At 40.1% G+C, this 21,433-nt stretch overlaps 1 protein-coding gene across 8 annotated transcripts in view; it reads left to right on the forward strand.

Moving 5' to 3' along the window:
• The first annotated feature begins 5,512 nt into the window (after positions 1-5,512).
• Positions 5,513-21,433, forward strand: part of PCDH9 (protocadherin 9) — a 991,969-nt gene continuing 976,048 nt past the window's right edge. For 7 of the 8 annotated variants that reach the window (XM_064174222.1, XM_064174230.1, XM_064174238.1 and 4 more), the window contains exons 1-2: positions 5,513-5,980; positions 7,232-10,401. In XM_064174222.1, the coding sequence (XP_064030292.1) occupies positions 7,366-10,401 (3,036 nt within the window). In that variant the 5' untranslated portion in view covers positions 5,513-5,980; positions 7,232-7,365. Of the gene's footprint in view, positions 5,981-7,231; positions 10,402-13,377; positions 13,600-21,433 lie in introns of those variants that run through there. The other variant, XM_064174270.1, reaches the window with a different exon arrangement.

A 21,433-nucleotide genomic window follows, 5' to 3' on the forward strand; every position in this document is an offset into this window, starting at 1 on the left:
TTTCTGTGCAAGCAAGGAGTAGGTCAGAAGCTGAAAGCAGAAAAACAAAATAAATGCCTGAAGGAGGTCTCATTCCACGCTTTCAGTCTCATTCTGATCCTGTCAACATTGCGTCAGCATAACTCCATCAATCAGATTTACATTACTATTTTGATGGAAATGAAAATGCTTTATTAAAACTTTTTTTAGATATTGTTTTGTTTGAAAACCTTTAGCCTTTTTTTTTTTTTTTCCTCTCCTCTGTCTTTTTCTTTCTCCCATTTTAAAAACAAAAAGCATCAATAAGACATCAGGTTATTTTCAGGTCTTGGAATATTTTCACCTTGCACCAAAGCACGCTGGTTGGAATCTGCTTTTGTATTCTGATTCATCAGCTACTTTCATCGTAATAAATAACAGGAGGATAGCAAAGAACAAAACAATTTTATTTTCTTTCTGTTTGTGTCACATGCAGCTACATCTCTTTTAAGTGGCCCAATAATTGCATTTCGTATGGCACTTATTTATTATTCTCTTTTTGTCACACCAAAATTTATTTTTATTGTTTTATTAGATAGTTACCAAAGTCCTGCGTGGAAGAAAAAAACCTCACATGATTTTTGAGCAAACAATCCAAGTTTCTACGTAAATCTGTACCTTGCAAAAAAAAACAATCAATAATTAATGGGAGTTTGGCACCTCGCTGTATTGTAGTCACAGGGATTAAACACTGGCGCTGCAAAATGCCAGTTTTCAGCTTGTGCATTTGTAGACCCTTCACAGCCATGAACTGACATTTGCAATCTTTGTCAGTCAGGGGAAAAAAAAAAGGCAAATTCAGTTAAATTTAGTTCTGTCATTCATATGAAATGAAGTTTGTCACCTGCCCCTTTTGTGATTTGATTATCCAGGGATTGAGTTCATTTTCTTGAAGAAAGACACATTAAAGGGCCCGATTCTGCAACTACTGTCCCACCTCAACCACTCGACTGGCTTAAATTATTCATCATTAACTGACTTGGCTGTTTATTTAACAGTACAGGTTAACATATAGACCTGAACTATTTGCTTAAGTGTTTTCCCTTTCCTAGAGTGCTCACAACCTTTCTGAAAAAAAAAAAAAAACAAAAAACCAACAACAATACATTTTCAGGTTATAAAAAAATGAATGTATGGAATATAATTTATAATTCAATTACATGGCTTTTTGGACTGCTGTAGTACATTTAGGTATGATATACATTACCCAAAATATTTTTACCAACTTCTCTTGAGAACTACTACTTCTGAGAATTACTGTAGGTTTAATCCCTACACCCAAGAAGAGAAGGAAACCCTGAATTCAAACCACTGCCTATATAAAGTCTGGACAAAAGCAGCATGCCTCTGGGTATAAACACGCTTGTAAGAATATGCAGAAAATACAGGCTCCACCATCCTCTTTGTATGCTGCTCCCATCTTTGTGGCATTTTCAGCTCTTCACAGATTCCCTGAAATTTAGGGGGTTAGGAGCACAGCAGATGATAAGCATAATTTTTTTTTTTGAACCAGCACATCTTGTAAGAAGTTGATTTCCTTAAGTTACAGTGAATGCATTGAGGCAGAATCCCAAGGACACAGTAATGGCAGTGCTAGTTTGAATAGAGGAAATATTTGCCCCACAGAGGTGGTCTGCTTCATGGATTAGATACTACCTGTAACAGGGGGAGTCTTAATTTCTTACATGCCACACTGGAGTCTTCTCTTTTCAGGGAAAGACCCTGGCAGAAGCAGGCAGTATTTCCTACTGGAGATGAGAACAAGGCTGTATTTGTTTATGCTTTAAGCAACATTTAAGAAACAAGGCCTCCAGGGATTTTATTAAGGATTGCTGAAAACTTGTTAGTTGAACACACAAGTGAATATTTATAATACATTTTTTTCACTGTCCTGCACTGAATGGGTCATGCTATAGGTGCAGGATAGGGCAGGTTCCAGTGTTGCAGTGCAAAGGCATGAAGTAAAAGAGCACATTCATTAGCATATGAATCAGCTCTCCATAGAAAGTGGTAAAACTGCAGGAGAGTAAAAGCCATTTTGCTTTAATAATAACAGCCTGTAAGAGGCAATCCCAGGTACAAAATGATCAAGTGACCAGAGTCAGTTCAGTGAAGAATGATAGCGTTTTATGCTCAACACTTCAAGATTAAAGTCTTTAGTTAGCTAAGCATAATGCGAATCAGTTTCATGTATAATGTATTGTGTGAGCCTGTAGCCAGTATGATACAATGTAAGCAATTCCATTTACTGCAATTTGGCTATAGCTAGTACAGAATAATTGGAGTCAGTTTCCAGCATGCTAGAATTTGAGTCAGATACGATATGAAAAAGAATTTGATACATAATAATATGGAGGTGAAGATAACAAGCAATGATGTGGATGAATAGTTAATATGCTATAATACAGAAGTCATTTTAATAGGTTATGATGTGATTAGGAGTCCACTGTTCATATATGCAGACAAAAGCCTAATACATCACAGTAAAGAAAGGAGACTATTAAGGAACACTATAAATAATGGTACATAGCTGCGTTTGAGGAGAGTGTAACATCAAATACTGCAGTTTCCTCAAATGTAAGACTGAGCAAATAAACATTTACTGGAGGATAAAACATGGCTACTCAAGTGAACATGGGGAACGTTTCAGAGCAGCTCCTCACATTTCAGGGGCAGTGGAATGCTGCACTAGGCAATTCCAGCTCCTGCTCAGGAACTCAGCCCTTTCTATTCATTTTCTCCCATTATTAGAAGCAGTTGCGACAGTTCTAGCCCCTTTGGTACTCTGGGTCTCAATTTTACAATCTGTTGTGCAAACATTACAGTCTGAAGATCTGTCTCTTCCACGAGGTTAAATAATATGCAATTAGTTAAAGCACTACAGCATTTTAAAGGGAGCACACGGACATTAACATGACTGACCCGCATGTAAACATGTTTGGCTTTCTAAAATAACTTCACAAAACAGCGAGACTATGCTGTAATTGTGGCTTCTGACCACGCTGGGTTTAAATACAATCCATTGAAAATTTACTCTTTTTTCCCCTAACTTTTCATGAGACAAACCCTGTATACATGAGAAGAGCTCATTTATGAGCATGTGCTAATCAGTTCTGACTACAAGTTAAAGTCATCCCTGAGCAAACAGAAAACTATTCAGCTTAGCAATAAAGTTAAATAATTATTACCAGGCTATGTGATGCGACTACAATGTGACATTGAAATGACTACGGTGTGATTAGAATAGGAATGTTGTATGTCTGTGGTGTTACTAGAATGGGGCTATAAAATATCTGTGATGCCACACTGCTGCGATATGACTAGTGTCAGGAAAACTGTGTGCATTATTAACACATACATAAACACACTGTATCTCAGAAGCAGGCTGCATTACACAGAATGCTAGAAGTTCCAATTACTTTCTTTATTAATGGCTGTTCTGCTTTGTATTTTTAAAGACAGAAAGAATTGCGTACCTAATTCATTCACAGAATTATTCTCCTAAGTGGTTTGGCATTAAGGTTGCTCCTTCGTGTCACTTGCTTGACTTTCAATGCTGGGACTGTAGCCATCCCCTGTACTACAAAATGAACATTTTTCTCAGACTATTATTAGATTCAGTTCCGTTTGCTAACCTTACTTGATGCCATCAAAACCAGGATCAATTTTTTTTTTTCTGTAACAGGAGTCTTTTGGACAGAAATACAAAGCACAGCGAAACTGAAGAGTGTTTAATCTTTACACATCATGGGATTACAGGATGCAGAGTGTTCACATACAGCATGGCTATGACTAGCAAGGGTATGTACATTTATCAGTTTGTAGCACACAATACCAGGCCATGCAAATTAATGACCTCTGACAGATATGAGCAGCCCCCAGCATTAGTTAACGGTGTGTCATATGTGCAGATGCATATGGAGTCTAAAGGTTGGAGCCTACACCTGAAAACATAAAATCTTCAAGGCAGGAACTCTTTAGCTGGCCAGTGCTACCAGCTGAAAATGTGTAAATTATCTAGATGGAGTACTGTACATACACACACGCAAAATAAGATGCCGACGTTATCTTTGTTTTCTGGATGCATATGTGTTTGAAAAGCTTAACCAGAGAACAGCAGCCAGCAGAGACAGATACCTGGCCACGCAGAACTGGATAGGTACTGTGTCATACGGCTTGCAAGTTCAAGCAGAGAAAAGCTAGCAACAAAAGCAGTCAAATGAAGGTTCATTGGTGCTTTAGAAAACGTTGAGAAAGGCACTACATATAATGTAGCATAATCATCTACTTGTCGCACTTTTGAGGTCACTCCTCCTGTAACACAGTGACATTTTATTACACTGTCTTCCAGGCATGTGACGACTCTTTGGGGTTAGATGGATAATTTACGTGTGTCATTCACAGAGAAGGCGAGAGGAACACTTTTATTATTTACCAGACCACTGAAGAGGAATGTTTTCCTGCTCGATGTTAAACAGACAAACCCCAAACCAGAAAGGTAGCTCTCTCCCCCCTTCCCCAAATGTCTCGGCTGACCCTTCGGGAAGGGGAAGGAGAAAGGTGTGCAGGCGTAAATGGGGGAGCTCAGACAGGGCTGGAGTCAGAGCAGCGTGAATTATAGATGAAAAGGCATGTATTAAATATAAAGTGGAAACGCGCGGAGGAGGGCCACTGTAAGGTGCTTCGTCCGGAGCCGCGCGGCACGGCGCCAGGCTGGGGCTCCGTGCCCAGCCGCGGAGAATGCGCGGCCACAAGCGCTCCACGCCAGAGACGCAACCGCGGCTCGGTCTGCCCTTCCTGCGCGTTTCCCCCAAGCAAGGGGAAACGCGCTCTGAGGCACACCCCCGAAACGTCCCCCCCTTCAGCCACCCCCCAACCCAAACCCTCATCTTTTCCGCAGTGCCCTGATGATCCTTCCCGCCTCTCTCCGTACCCACCGGGGCGGCCCTGGCCATTGCTGCGCCCGACCGCAGAGAGCCCGTCCTCCGGGTCGCCGCGCCACAAACGCCGCACCTGCCCCCGTGCCCACGTCCGCGTCCCCCCCCCGGCGCCCCCTCGCCGCGGCGCCGAGCTGCTGTGCCGCGCGTCCCGCCTGACCCTTCCGCGCCGCGCAGACCCGTTGCGCCGGCCGGCCGCCCCCGCTGGCCGGGCGGCCCGGGGAGCGACGTGCCCGGCGGCCAATGCCAGGGCCGCGCTCCGCCAGCCACCGCCCCCGCTGGCGCGGGCCAATGCGGAGCGACGGGAGGGGGGGCTTAGCGGCGCTCACACCCTCCCTCTGGGCTTGTTGAGAGTTATATCAAGAATTTCAGTTCAGAGAGAGAGAGAGAGAGAGAGAAGCAGAGAGCGTGTGCGAGGGAGAGAGGCTGGGAGGGAGGAGGGAAGTTGTCGTCGCTTCCTCCCGTCACTAAAGCAATAACCTCCTAGGATTTTTAAATTTTATTTTAGGGTTTTTTTTTTTTTTTTTTTTTTTTTTTTTTTTTTTTTTTTTTTTTTTTTTTCGGCCACTGTTAACCCCAGAGAGAAAGCGGCGGGAGGGAGAAGCTCCGCCAGACCAACTCTTGTCATTTCCAGTCAGAAGTTGCAGACTTCATGTAGCTGCCTCCGCTCAGCTGAGAGAGGGATGGGAACCGTGTGCAGTGCGGAGCGGAAAATACCCCCGCTCTAAAGAAGTGCACCGGATTTTTGCTTGCTGTTTTGTTTGGGTTGTTGCGCGTACGTTAAACACCCGAAGGATCGCCGCCGGAGAGAAATGAAACGTGGAGAGGATGACTAACGACAGAACTGTGAATTTGTTCCCTGGAGTTGCTAATTTGCCACCCCGAAGCAACACATATCTCAAGGAGGAAGCGTTTGGCTGCTGCTGATTTCTCCAAATCTGGTGGTTTACCAGATGCATTGTGCTGTATCTGCTGGAACAGATCACTGCTTAGCTGCAGCAGATCGTCAAAGGTAGACAACCAACGTAAGTGCAAAGTTACCTATACACTGTGATGCATTGCTTATAGAGGGAGAAAAAGGACGGAAAAAAAAAAAGGCAAAAGCAGCCAACACGCAGTACATTTATCTAGAGAAAGAATCAGTGTTTCAGATTCAGTTGATGTTAGCGGCAAAGGCTTACCTACTCGCTGTCTCTGCATCCCTACCTGCATCACTCTGCTGGAAGTAATCACGGGCATCAGCTATCGTGCAGCTTAATGCAGATAAGATTAGTGCTTAGGGGCTGCCCAGTTCCGCCGAAGTGTAGCTGCTGGCAGCCTTGCACCCGGATCATTGGCGGTTAGCAGAGCGTGCAAACAGAAGTCTGTCTGTCGCTTTTTTTTCTCCCCTTTCCTACCTGCATTATTAGTCTGCAGTATTTATGTGTGGCAACTGCTAATAACATCCTGAAGGGAGATCAGTGTCAATGGGGAAAGGCTGTACCTCTTTCCTCACCAGAAAATATATTCTTCCTCCCCCCCTTCCCTTCCACCGCTCACCCCCCGCTTCCTTGTAAACGTGCTGGCTGCTCCTAAGTTGGAATTGGGATTTCCAGCCCCCTGATTTAGGCTGTGTTTAAAAAATAAATAAATAAAGTTTAAGATCATTAAACAGACGAAGTATCCAACATCTGGAGAGGAAACATTGAGCTGAGAGTGTAAGAAACTGTAAGTCCTGTTATTGTCTCATCATTTAACAGGGATGTGAAGTAGCCAGTGACGACTGCTGCAGCAGCAGCATGTCCGGGTGGTTATTTCTCTGTACCATAGCTGTAGAGGGGAATGCGAGGCACAAGGAGCAGGGACAAATCTGTTTTGCAAGAGCTGAAAAATATGCACGGAAGCAAACAACAAATTACATTTGGCAGCTGACATAGCAGTTAGAATCCAGAAGTAGTGCAGGAAGATTTTTCACTTGCACCAAATAACTGGCTGGAGGAGGGAAGGGGGGAAAAGCATGTTATAGATTACTGAGTGTACCAAGATATTATTCAGGAAGTATGTGTTGAAACAGTAGCTACCCTTAACACTGAAAGTAGTTATTTCCATTCTTGCTCTGTTCACATGCAACCCATGGGCTATTGGTGCATTTGTCCAGAGGGATTGCATGTGGAAGCAGGCAGTAGGAAAATGTACAGCTGTAAGTGTGCATTGCAAAAAACAAGTAGTAGTTGGAGATTGTGGATTTGTCATGCCTAAAAAACCAATAATGCTATTCTGTGTGGTTGTGTTGACAGTGCTGTCTCCAAATAAGAAATGAGATGTAATGCATCCTGCAGTCCATGCATGCCTCCTCTTGCAAATCGCGCATCGTTCCTTTCTGGAAACCTTTAAGTCCTAAAATCTGTGCAAAGAGAATTAAAACATTATCATGGACCTGAGGGATTTTTACCTGTTGGCTGCTTTGATTGCCTGTTTAAGGCTGGATTCTGCTGTAGCTCAAGAACTTATTTACACTATTAGAGAGGAGCTGCCTGAAAACGTACCCATAGGGAACATACCAAAGGACCTGAACATTTCTCACATCAGTGCTGCCACGGGGACCAGTGCCAGCCTTGTCTACAGACTGGTGTCTAAAGCAGGGGATGCCCCTCTGGTCAAAGTGTCCAGTAACACTGGGGAAATCTTTACAACATCCAACAGAATAGACAGAGAAAAACTATGCGCTGGAGCTTCCTATGCAGAAGAAAATGAGTGTTTCTTTGAACTTGAAGTGGTGATTCTCCCCAATGACTTTTTTAGGCTGATCAAAATAAAAATAATTGTAAAGGATACTAATGACAATGCACCTATGTTTCCATCCCCTGTCATCAATATCTCCATCCCAGAAAACACTTTGATCAACAGTCGCTTTCCAATTCCATCAGCAACAGATCCTGACACAGGTTTCAACGGTGTGCAGCATTACGAGTTGCTAAATGGGCAGAGTGTCTTTGGACTGGATATTGTAGAAACTCCAGAAGGAGAGAAATGGCCTCAGTTGATTGTTCAGCAGAACTTGGACAGAGAGCAAAAGGATACCTACGTGATGAAAATAAAAGTGGAGGATGGAGGTACCCCCCAGAAATCCAGCACAGCCATCCTGCAAGTCACAGTAAGTGATGTCAATGATAACAGGCCAGTGTTTAAAGAGAGCCAAGTGGAGGTCCATATACCAGAGAATGCCCCTGTAGGCACTTCAGTAATTCAGCTTCATGCTACAGATGCAGATATAGGAAGCAATGCAGAAATCAGATATATTTTTGGTGCCCAAGTTGCCCCTGCAACCAAAAGATTTTTTGCTTTAAACAACACCACAGGTCTGATTACAGTTCAGAGGTCCTTAGATCGAGAAGAAACTGCTATTCACAAAGTGACAGTGCTGGCTAGTGATGGTAGCTCTACACCAGCCAGGGCAACTGTTACCATCAATGTCACTGATGTAAATGATAACCCTCCTAATATAGACCTCAGGTACATAATAAGTCCCATCAATGGCACAGTGTACTTATCTGAGAAAGATCCTGTCAATACAAAGATTGCCCTAATTACGGTTTCAGATAAGGACACTGATGTGAATGGCAAAGTGATCTGTTTCATTGAGAGAGAGGTCCCCTTCCACTTGAAGGCAGTTTACGACAACCAGTATTTGTTAGAGACCTCTTCCTTGTTGGACTATGAGGGCACCAAAGAATTCAGCTTTAAAATTGTTGCCTCTGATTCTGGCAAGCCCAGTTTGAACCAGACTGCCCTGGTAAGAGTTAAACTGGAGGATGAAAATGACAACCCTCCAATTTTCAGCCAGCCTGTAATTGAGCTGTCAGTTTCTGAAAACAACCGTCGTGGTCTATACTTAACAACTATTAGTGCCACAGATGAAGACAGTGGGAAAAATGCAGACATTGTTTATCAGCTTGGCCCTAATGCCTCCTTTTTCGATCTGGATCGAAAGACAGGAGTTTTGACAGCCTCCAGAGTTTTTGACAGAGAAGAGCAGGAACGTTTCATTTTCACTGTTACAGCCCGAGACAATGGCACTCCTCCTTTGCAGAGTCAAGCAGCTGTAATTGTTACCGTGTTGGATGAAAATGACAACAGTCCCAAATTCACTCATAATCACTTTCAGTTTTTTGTCTCTGAGAACTTACCAAAGTATAGCACAGTGGGGGTGATCACGGTGACCGATGCGGATGCTGGGGAAAATAAAGCAGTGACCCTTTCCATCCTGAATGACAATGAAAACTTTGTGCTGGATCCATACTCTGGAGTTATAAAGTCCAATGTTTCTTTCGATCGAGAACAGCAGAGCTCCTACACCTTTGATGTTAAGGCAGTGGATGGAGGGCAACCTCCTCGCTCTTCTACAGCAAAAGTCACCATAAATGTCATGGATGTTAACGATAACAGCCCTGTTGTCATCTATCCACCTTCTAATACTTCTTTTAAGCTAGTGCCACTCTCAGCAATTCCAGGGTCGGTGGTAGCCGAAGTCTTTGCTGTGGATATAGACACTGGCATGAACGCTGAGCTGAAGTACACAATTGTCAGTGGAAATAACAAGGGGTTGTTCCGTATTGACCCAGTGACAGGTAATATCACTCTGGAAGAAAAACCGACTCCTAACGATGTGGGGCTGCATCGCTTAGTTGTCAACATAAGTGATTTGGGTTATCCCAAATCTCTGCATACTCTTGTACTTGTATTTTTGTATGTAAATGATACTGCTGGAAATGCCTCTTACATTTATGACTTGATACGCAGGACTATGGAAACACCTTTGGACCGGAACATAGGGGACAGTAGCCAACCCTATCAAAATGAGGACTATCTCACCATCATGATTGCTATTGTGGCAGGTGCCATGGTTGTCATAGTGGTGATATTTGTTACAGTTCTTGTCCGTTGTCGGCATGCATCCAGATTCAAAGCTGCCCAGAGGAGCAAGCAAGGTGCTGAGTGGATGTCTCCCAATCAGGAGAATAAGCAAAACAAGAAAAAGAAAAGGAAGAAAAGGAAATCTCCAAAGAGTTCTCTTTTGAACTTTGTGACCATTGAGGAGTCCAAACCTGATGATGCAGTTCATGAACCTATCAACGGGACAATAAGCCTTCCAGCAGAGCTGGAGGAGCAAAGTATAGGAAGATTTGACTGGGGCACAGCACCACCAACAACCTTCAAGCCTAACAGTCCTGATCTTGCCAAGCATTACAAATCTGCCTCTCCGCAGTCTGCTTTTCATCTCAAACCTGACACTCCAGTTTCAGTGAAAAAACACCATGTGATTCAGGAACTCCCATTGGACAACACCTTTGTTGGTGGTTGTGACACCCTTTCCAAACGCTCTTCCACTAGTTCAGATCACTTCAGTGCCTCAGAGTGCAGTTCCCAAGGAGGCTTCAAGACAAAGGGCCCCTTACACACCAGACAGGTAAACGAGCACTTTTACTGGTCTATAAGTACTGCATACAAGTGCCCGATCAACCAGTATTAAAAGTGCCACTATGTTGTGGATTTGGAGTTTTGTTGGTTTGGGTTTTTTTGTTTGCTTATTTTAGTCTAATTTAACTTAGTTACATGATGGGGGGAACAAAAAAAAAAAAGAAAAAAAAAAGAAAAAAAAAAGTAAAACTTGACCCCATTATTATTTACCTGGGGCTTAAACACTTGCAAAATGCCTGTGATAATTTGGGTTTTAAAGAATACTGATTGTTAAAAGACACTTAAAAGTGCATCTGTGCATGTGCACATACAGGTGCATTATCAAAGCAGAAAAAAACCTTTTTTTTTTTCTCCCCAGTGTTTGACTGTCCAAATGTAAAAGTTACTGAAGAAGAAAAGCAATTTCCTTATCTATTAAATTGCAGTGTGAAAATTTCTGTTTCAGGATTGAAGGGATATGTACATTCAGTTTCAAGTGAGTAGACTTGAGGTTCTTTTATAGTTCCAGCTGATTTGGAACCTTGTGAAGTTAGTGTTACTAAAGGGGTTATTTTTTTTTTTAATCTAAGAAAGACAACTGAATTTTAAAGCTACTTCATCTGTGAAGCATGTGGTTTGTTGGTAGGGTATAACTAAGCCATACGGAAGTCTTCCTCTGTTTCGAGTTGAAAATGATTTTGTTGTAACAGATGAAAGTTGATATTGCATAGATGGTTTGCTGCGTGTTTTAAAAGATGCCCAAAACATACTTTTGAAAGGAATGCGTTTTCTGAATACATCTGAATTATGCAGGGGAAAAAAAAAGCCCATTGTAAATATTTTCTCATCTTAGTAATGCATAAGTGATCTGTCATAAGTTATTTTAAACTGTGAAATACACCATATGAAGAGGGATTAGGAGGCTGAGAAACTCATATTTCAACCAAATCCAGCATTAGTTTTTCTTAGGTCTAATAATTCCTTGCTAATAAAGATTTAAATGCGGTGCTGTCTAATTTATTTTATTGGTGCTTGTCTTTTGCTACTGAGCTGGTGTGTCAGTGTAGCCTGTAGATGGCACTAAGGTACTATGTCGCTTCTGCTGGCCCGGTGCCAGCCCTGCAGTAGCTAGGAAAAGGTGGGGGGGGAGGGAAGGATCCAGCTGATACTACAGCCAAAGAACCTTTTATTTAATGATAGTTGCACTGGAGTGGTCAGTAGTTAAGTTTCAGTGCTTGCAAGGCAGCTTCCTTCGTGCTTCACTTTCGCTGCGTTGACTTTATAGGTGTTGGAAGTTGTGTTCGTATTCCTGATGGTGCTGTACCCTCCAAGTGATGGTGATTTGTTTGAATTTATTAGGTACACGAATTCTAGAGAATCAAGTGAGACACATTTAGGCTTGTCGTTGCAAAAAGATTCTGACAGTAGCCAAGTTAAGGATAAAGTCATTCTCTTGCTGTTGCGTTAGCCTTATCTGAGATGAATGTGATGTTCCCAGAACTGTGTCTCGACTTTGGGTGTCTGTAAGGTGTCACACTAACAAGATGCTAAGAATAAAACAAGCACTTTTGAGACAGTTCTGCTAAAGTGACTGCTCTAAAACAACTCGTACTTACAACAAGACACCGAAAACATCATAGAAGATTCTCTCAAGACCTTAACCTTTCTAAGGATTTTAAAGGGTATAGTCCCAAAGCTGTCTCCAGGCTGTCACACGGCACCATACACATACTATTAGTGCAAGTTAAAAAAAAGAGCTGGTTAGGAGCAAAACAAACCAAACAGATTTATAGAAGAAGCTCTGCATAATCTATGGTTACTCAGCTGAAGTTTTCTCCCCAGTTTTAGTTACAAAATATAACACCCACTACCCACACATTCTGTTTCTGTTCTGAGATGGTTTTAATTTAGCTTCAGTTACCTTTCCAAACTATATTAGGAAACAAACTTAACCCCCCATAGTGTCTAGAGGTAGTTAAGACCCCCCAAATTATTTAGCTGATGCAGTATATAAGCCCTGTACAGTGAAACTGAGTATGAGGTTATAAAAAAAACAAAACAAGCCCCAAAACAAATTCCAAACAAAAACTGCTGGCAGAGTTTTCAGTTACTTGTATTCATCACGTTAAATAATTTGGTTTTAGTTTCATAGTATCAGTCATTATACTTGCATAAGGACCTGGTTCAAACCCTGCTGGAGTCTTGCTGAAGCCTTTTTGAAGTCGTAAGATCATATGATTTGGGTCACTCCCTGCAAAAGCTGTATAGCTTAGTTATATGTAACTAAAAATCTAACTCTTTTGTAGGTAGACATTTTTCTAAACTGAGGTTGTGTATTTTTATTCCGTGGCACAGGAGACAACGTTTGTTTTCTTTTCCCCAATGGTGACTGTTACAGGATATAACCTTTCTATAAGCCCCTTGTCGCTTTTGTCTGGAGCAGTATATCCAGCAATGGTAGTAATCATTTGCAGCTTTCTTATTATTCTGTTTGTAATTCCTGAAATTAAGATGCATTTTAGCTAATATTCAGTGACACCAGAATTAAAAATACACTTTTTCATAGGTCTTTTGTGGTTGTTGTTGTAGGTTTGTGACAGAGTATGTCCTTTAAGCAAAACACTCAGATTTAAAAAGTCTGACTGAATAGTAGTGTGTGCTAATACCACAGTACTTGAAAAACATGTTTTAAATTCCTTTCAGAAGAGATACTTGCTTCCGTGCCCAGTGTACTGTTTCCTTGAGGTTTAACAAAATGAATTTCTTTGTATCTAATGTTAGAAGTTATATTAAGTTACCTGTATATATATTCAGCGAGTTTTCTTTTTCTGGTTTGCAAAGGCTGGAGGAATTGCTATGGGGGGATGTTGAGATAGGGAAAGAATGAATATAGGATTAATATGCCTCTAAGAAATACTCTCATCCTCCACTTTTACTTACATTTTCTTTCAGTCTAAGGTAAATACACTTGTAATGTATCTTGCAGGTACATTAATATTAATAGAGAGCTGAGACCGAAGTCCGCGCTCGGATGCCATTCAAGCAAAACCCCATTACTTTTAATGGGAGCTTGGCCCTCAGAATCTGCTAGAACTGGGTCCTAAGTGAGAAAGCTTTTAAGAATTCAAAAATAGATTGTTCAGTATTTTTATCTCATTTTTTTGCTGGGCAATTTCTGTGCAATTGTTATTAAATTTAGTGGAAATTCCATGGTTAAGTCTTCGCCTGTCACTTTGAATTGCACAAGCTGATGTTTCAGAGGTACCCAGTATAAGAACCAAAGTCTTCTTCAAGTGCCTATCTTGCAGTGAACCTGGTGGATGCTCCGAAAAGAGCATTTTTAAATACTTGAACTTGGGATTGTTCTAAATGCTAATTCACGTAATTAGGAGTATGGGAAGGATGTTACACACCACCAGCTTATATAGCTAAGCTTCCAAAATCAGTGTTATGACTCATAAAGAATACTGAAATCTATGCAGGCCTCTCAATCAGTGTTCTTTTCAATACTTGATTGAACTTTAAAATGCACTTCAAATTAGTAAGTCACTACAGCAAACAGCTACATAGAAATACGGTAGAAGTCGACATGATTTATTCTTCTGTGTGAAAGGCCTTCTATAAAAAGCAAATAAACAGACAAAAACTCCTACTCAATATCATCAGATTAGCAACAGATTAAATAATAAAAGAAATGAGGGCAAATTTACTGTGGTTATCCTAGTTTTAAATTATGACAACTTCCTTTAATCAGCTTCGAATTAACGAAGAGACAAATAACAGAGATTTAAAATTATGTATCGGTATGGGTTGTGACTAAAAACCTTCACTATTCATTCCTCATCAAATAGCATTTAGGCATATGCTTAACTTTCATTTTAAGTGGTGGGATCAAAGCAGATCCTTAAAGTCCAAATGATTTCAAATATTGTCCTTGAGAAAGACAACTGTAAGCACAGGCTAAGTGCTTCTCTGAATCAAGATGACAATTTATAAGTTTTGGAAATGTGCACAGTTCTGGTACATTCATGAAAGCTAAGTATGTGTTAACACTGTCCATTTATTTCTGTGTGCTGATGGCAGAAATTAAGGATTGGTGACTTGACCGACACATTAAATGCATTCTATACTAAGGTGTATTTTTGACCGCATAGTCAGTAACATAAGCTCTGCAGAGCTTGCTTTACTCCTTTTTCAGTCAATGGACTTCTTGCCTGCTCAAGGAACAAGTAGACAGACTCCTGCTGATCAATGCACATCACTTAAGCTTTCTGTGGCAAATATAATTGATGTTATCTTACTCTGGAGTGTTTAAATTTGTAACTGGGGTTTATGTAAGAGAAAAGAAAAGCCGAAAACATTAATGACTCTTCATTTGATACGCTGAGAATGCCAATTTCAAGGTGCATAGGTTGATGGAAATCTGCATTGGAACAGCAATGCAGAGTCTAGATTACCTGCAAATATTAGCATTCTATAACCATAGCATTCCATAATTCTGTATTATTTTGGTGGCCCTTGTTTTCCTGTTTAGTATAAAAAAACCAAATAATTTCATTGTTTCTTTTTTATGCTTCTTTTGTTTCATGTGTTGGCATGGATATTAGTCTTAGGTGAAGACCTGAAAAAAATGTCTGCATGGAAAATGAAATTGTTTTCTAGTTCTGTATATTTATATATCTATCTACTAAAATATTAGAAATGGTGAAATTGTACAGTGTATTTTTTTTCTCTCCTTGTATAACTGAAAAAAAAATAGGTTAACAGATTTTGCTCAACTGTCTAAAGAAATTTGTCTTTGAGCTGAGACCAAGCATGGAAAATTTCAGCTGAAAAGAAGAATTTTTCAGAAAGTTAAGAGCATGTGAAAACTGGGGGGTTATAATGGAAATCTGAACATAACCCTAAGCTATAATACCATTTTCAATAGTGACAGCAGAAATGCTAAACTAGAGTAGGGAACATTTTGTGTGTACAGATACAGACAGTAAAAGCTTAGCAAGCTTCATTTCTCTTGAAATGTTTCCCATGCAAAAGGTTTTTTATCAGAATCACTGGCATCTCATCTGTCCTGAATGTACAAAGCCAAAGTTTTACAAATGCTAATACATTTTTGCCACACATGGAAATGAGAACCAGGTCTTTGAGGGTTTAATACTATTGGAATTTTGTGATAATGTTCTTTTGTATATAAGAACAAGGAAGGATCTTTTTAGTTTCCATTTCATATTTTCACTTCCAAAGAATCTATTCTTTTAGTACTGCAAAACCATATCAGGCACACTTTATTGACAGCAATTTTATTGTAGCTAGAGGCTTACAGTAAGCTGTTTATTGCTGTTCCCTAACTCAGTTGACAGCAATTGGGGAATTAATTTTCTTGCCCCTGATGTGCTTTCTTGGGTATAAACAACAGATGTTAAAGATATGAAGACTGTGACCCATTTACATTCAGTCTACCTGTTTGAAGAACAAGTTCCAAGTCCTAAGTAAGATTACTTCATCAGTTCTGATATTCTTATTTGTGTAATGGAACTGCTCACTTATATATGTTCTGCATATACCTAGTGCAAATACCTAGCACCTAATGGACTATCCCTCATTTAGGCAAATTCAGTTCAGGAATAGCTGAGTTAATTTCTTTGATTTCAGAAGATACTGTGTCTTCTTACTGTACTACTGAATTGCACCAGTCATGCAGAATATAACTGACAGGGGTGACCTCATTGCTGTCTACAACTACCTGAAGGGAGGCTGTAGCCAGGTGGGGGTTGGTCTCTTCTGCCAGGCAACCAGCAAGGGAAAGAGGGAACACAGTCTCAAGTTGTGGTGGGGGAGGTCTAGGCTGGATGCTAGGAGGAAGTTCTTGCCAGAGAGAGTGATTGGCATTGGAATGGGCTGCTCTTTGATGATCCATAAAGTCCATACTCAGAAGTTTCCTCAGTTGCTGCTCAAGTACAGACATCTCTTGCATATGTTCTGTAATGTCCATTTCTTCACTGAAGGAAAAACAAACACAAAGGAAAACATACCTTACTTTCTTTTTCTTTTATTACTGCTTTGATTTTTCAGCCTGTGTTGATGTAGACATAAAATTATTTATCCCAGTAGACTGATCTGGGTATTTCATCAGTTCATTTCTGGTTTACATGAGATAGCATTCCACTGAGTGGAAGAAAAAAAAAATATTTTCCAGACTGTAGATAAGAAATTAATGGATGCTGTCATATTTTACTGAAGTTTGAGGGGAGGGCTACATCTTTTGTTCATTTTGATTGGCATCTTTTATCAAGGCATTTGCAACATAAGAGGCTTTAGCATCTTGACTAGCTAAGATTTTAAATGCTTGTCTAAATGTAAAATTTATATCATCTTAACTGTTTCTTTATGATTAAAATACCACACACAAAAAAAAAGTTCTGGTAAATTTGCACTAATTTTGTTATAATGGATTGCATTTTAACAATTCCCACTGGAAATAGCAATAACCATTACTGACATGAGATATCTTAAACTGGTGTTACTGCACTATTGCATTGGTCATACAATTGTGAAAACTTCAAATAAATAATAAAAGACATCTTTTGTCTGGCCATGTTTTTGTAGCCATACAAAACCATGTGTAGGTTATTTCTATGTACCTATGGATTATAGGCACCTGTGTACCTATTTCATAGTACCTATGGATTTAGGGAAGCACTGGGGCCACTCTGATTTGAATATTAAATTCATACTGATCCCACTAAAAAATCCAAACTTTCAAATCTTGTAAAGGCATCTGCATTCTCAATACAGATTTCTGTTTTGATGAGTACCATGAATTATGTTTCATAATACAGAGAAGTGTTTGAAAATCAAATTTGTAGTCATACTGTGTTGACTAAATTGTACCTGTCTCAGAAGTTACCCACTCGTTGTTTCTTCTTACTGTTTTGCAGCCAGTGAGTTGCAAGGGAATTTTGTTTTAAAATCTTGGCATGGGTTGTCCTGCATCCTCTGTTTCACAGAGGGAAAAAATGAGTAATTCAGCATTTGCCAGGATTTGTTGATGTGTAGTGTCTGCAGTTTCCTGTAACCTGGTGTTTTAATTTTGCTGTGTGTCTTGTGAAAAGCTAAACTGATTTTTTTTGTGCACAAATACCGATTTTATTATTTGAAAGATGTTCTGGAATATACACACTTCTCGTTACAAGAGGAATATAAGGAACCCTTTCTTGAGTAAGAGGTCAGCATTTGAAACTAGACCCAAGCAGATATAAATCTTCAAATGTATACCATCTGCAGTTCTTCCTGATGTTAGCTTCCCTATAAAAGCAATAGCAGGAAGTTAAGGTATTATTTCTAAAATTTAGAAAAAAAGAGGTATGAAAAATTAACTGAGAGTCAAGTGAATTAGAAATAATTTGATTTTGAGCTGTATTTGATAAAATGTGGAGCATCAGTGGTGAGATTTTTCTTCTTTCCATTGTTTCTTCCCCCCCAGATTTGCAGAAACAAGATCTAGGTAGTGTTTTAATGTAACAACTTCTCCCCACTTCAAAAAAAAAATTGAATTGGATATTCTTACTAGCTGATAGCTGAAAGAGGACAACTATTAATGCTGATTTGTGAAACAGTTGGAAGACTCAAAGTGATAATCATCCATTGTCTCTCATTCCTTCCATTCAAATTAACTGTTAGATGCAACTACCTTTATTTGTCATTTTCTACAGTATTCTTAGTACCTCCCAGGCTTTCATGTTTTACTACTAATAAAATTCTCTGTTTGGTTTTCCTAATTGCTAAAAATTGTTGAACACCTGCCTGTACAATATTTTCCATCAGCTTGTGCCTTGTATAGTCATACAGCCTTAAAGCCACCAAAAAATACTACGAGTAAGACAATATTTTATGTCTTACTGGTATTTGACATTCTTCTATCTTCATGTTGATTGGTAGCTAGCAGCTATGTCTTAAGTGGTTAAATTTGATAGATGCAAATTTCTTCTCAGAATCTGTGCTCCTTCAGAACACATAAGATTCTGGAGGAAATTGTGTTTCTAATGTAAAGGTGTTTGTAGGATACATGTATGTTTCTATGTATGAACAATTATAATAGTAGTAGTAGTAATAATAATATAAAACAACAACAGCAACAATAATATAGTAATGATGATAATAATAATGATAATAATAATAATAATAATAATAATAATAATATCTAGTTACAGGGAGTGTTCACTCAGATTCCTGAAAAGGAATAAAAGATTTGCTACTGAACTTCATGGTGGAATACCTCCAGCACTGAAGTTTTTTTTTGAGTCTCCAGTATGTTTTGGAAGATATTTCTTACAAAGTTGGTTTTACAGGAGGAGGTCTAGGGCTTCCAGAGCAGGGTGTAAACTTCTAATTTTGATTTAAAAGAACACCTCCTTCCTATTTAGAACAAGATGTAGAGCATGAAGGGAAGTGATGTTTAACGCCTGATTATAGTAGCATTGCAGAGATTTGGGGAATACTATTTGTATGCCAATCCCTCTTCTGGCAGCATATAATTAATATATCCTAACATTATGGTTGCTTCAGGTGCCCAAGTTCTGATTGTGGATCTAGCCTAAATTCTGTAAAAGACATTCACAAAAAGTCTAATTTGTATAATTTACAACAGTATGCTTATCTGATAGCACCTGTTCACACAATACCTGATTTTCCTTCTATTGCCATTACGGTGAGATTCATCTTGTCTAGCTTCTAATTGTATGTCAAATCTAATCTACTTCATTGGGTTCTTGATTTACTGCATCCTAAAGAAAATGTGCTGGTTTAAATGTGTTGCCAAAGCTGATGGATACAGTTGAGTGAGATGCATCCCACACTAGTGAAGCGTATGATCCTGTGAAGGGCATGATCCAGTCCAGTTTTCTTACTGAAGATGAGAGGAAGGTTTTAAGAGTATGCATTTCTCTAAGTAACAGTATTATTTGAATGGTGTATCTTTGCACATACAGGGAGAGTCTTATGGCTTAAATTCAAAGGTTCCTGAGTCATCAGAAAGACTCTTAATTAAAGTTATCTGTCCTTTTGTACAGCTGTCTATTTTAAGAAGACAGTGCAATGAAACTGCAGTTCCTTCGTTTTGTTGCTGTTCTCAGTATTTCTGTTTTTCCTCAGGGCTGTATGTTCCTTGATACCTCATTCTGTGAATGCGAGTAGAGGAAAAGGAAGTTGTAAACTCTTGAACTCTACCCTTGGTTGTATCTGGCCATTCGCATTACAGTGTAAAATCCTCATCCTTTACCTCTCTGTTTTAGGTATGTCTATCACAGTAGGACATTTTGGTCACTTGTCAGCTCTGTTTCACTTTTGCCACTTCAAAAACACAGGTGAAAATACCAGTGAAGTGCTAGCGTTACCAGTAAGAGAATTGAAGTTGCCTTCCATTCGTGACAACAGTACCATGAAACACGAATTGCATTGAAGTTTGTGGCATCTGGAGCAGCAGGAGGTAGACTGCGCACCGATAGCTAAGCTTTAGTCATCTCCCATATTTTTAACAACTGCCAGATAAATCAAAAAAACAAACAAAATCTGCATCTGTCTAAGGATAGTAAACCTTGCCTGCCGAAATTTGATCTCTCCCCTGTATAGGAGATGAACTTCTCTATTTGAAGTTTCATCAGTTTCATTTCAAAAAGCTGTTACATCTGTCAAACTTTTCACTTTGAAATGAACACTTGATTTTTTTTTTTTGCCTTTGTATGCTACAAGAGCACCAGGTTGTCACTCAGCAGCTATACAGAACGAGACAAGATAGGTGATCCACTACTATGATTGGCGTTTTGTTTTGATTATGCAACCTCTTTTTTCTTCCTCAAACCACAATAAAAAATGGCAATGCTTGTCCATATTGTGGAAACAGATGAGAAACTTGGATATAGTGATATACTTTGCCCTGGTGAGACCCTATCTTGAATACTGTGTTCAGTTTTGGGCTCCCCAGTTTAAGTGGGACAGGGATCTGCTGGAAGAGGGTCCAGAGGAGGGCTACAAGGATGATTAGGGTATTGGAGGGCATGGCTTATGAGGAGAGGCTGAGGGACCTGGGGCTTTTTAGTCTGGAAAAGAGAAGACTTAGAGGGGATTTGATAAATATTGTTAAGTATCTGAAGGCTGGCCAGGAGTTGGGGGGGACAGGCTCTGCTCACTTGCTCCCTGGGATAGGACAAGGAGCATTGGGTGTAAATTGAAGCAAAAGAAGTTCTTCCTCAACACAAGGGGGAACTTCTTTACTGTAAGGGTCACAGAGCACTGGAGCAGGCTTCCCAGAGAGGTTGTGGAGTCTCCTTCTCTGGAGCCTTTCAGGGCCTGTCTGAATGTGTTCCTCTGTGATCTGTGTTAGATAGTATTGTCCTGCTCTGGCAGGGGGTTGGACTCGATGATCTCCTTGGGTCCCTTCCAAGGCCTAACATCCTGTGGGCTTGTGAAGGGAATCCTACAAGAAAGCTGGGAGGGACTTTTTGGGATATGAAGGAGTGACAGGACTAAGGGGAATGGAGCAAAGCTGGAGGTGGGGAGATTCAGAGTGGACATGAGGATGAAGTTCTTCACCACAAGAGAATTGTGAGAGCCTGGAATGGTGGTTGAGGCCCTGTGCCTGGGCGTGTTTAAGGCCAAGCTGGATGAGGCTGTGGACAGCCTGATCTAGCGTAGAGTGTCCCTGCCCCAGGCAGGGGAGTTGGAACTAAATGGTCCTTGTGGTCCCTTCCAACCCTGACTGATTCTATAATTCTAAAACAGCCTTAGCTCACCCTAATCCATTTCGTCTTCACTTCTAATGGCCATTCTTTAAAGAGTACTGGTACAGTTCAGGTGGACAATGAAGTTGAAGGTGACTGCTGCTGTGAATTACATGAACCTCATGTGAATGTGATTAAAATACATTGTGTGAATGAGAATCAATCTTTTTTCCTTAGTTTTTCTTCTAGAATTAATACATTGCAACAAACCACATGCAGTCCATAATATTTAACTGGTAAAGCAGGACCACTCCTGAGTGGGCTGTG

This window comes from Pogoniulus pusillus, chromosome 3 (assembly GCF_015220805.1).
Source record: "Pogoniulus pusillus isolate bPogPus1 chromosome 3, bPogPus1.pri, whole genome shotgun sequence".
Taxonomy (NCBI): Eukaryota; Metazoa; Chordata; class Aves; order Piciformes; family Lybiidae; genus Pogoniulus; species Pogoniulus pusillus.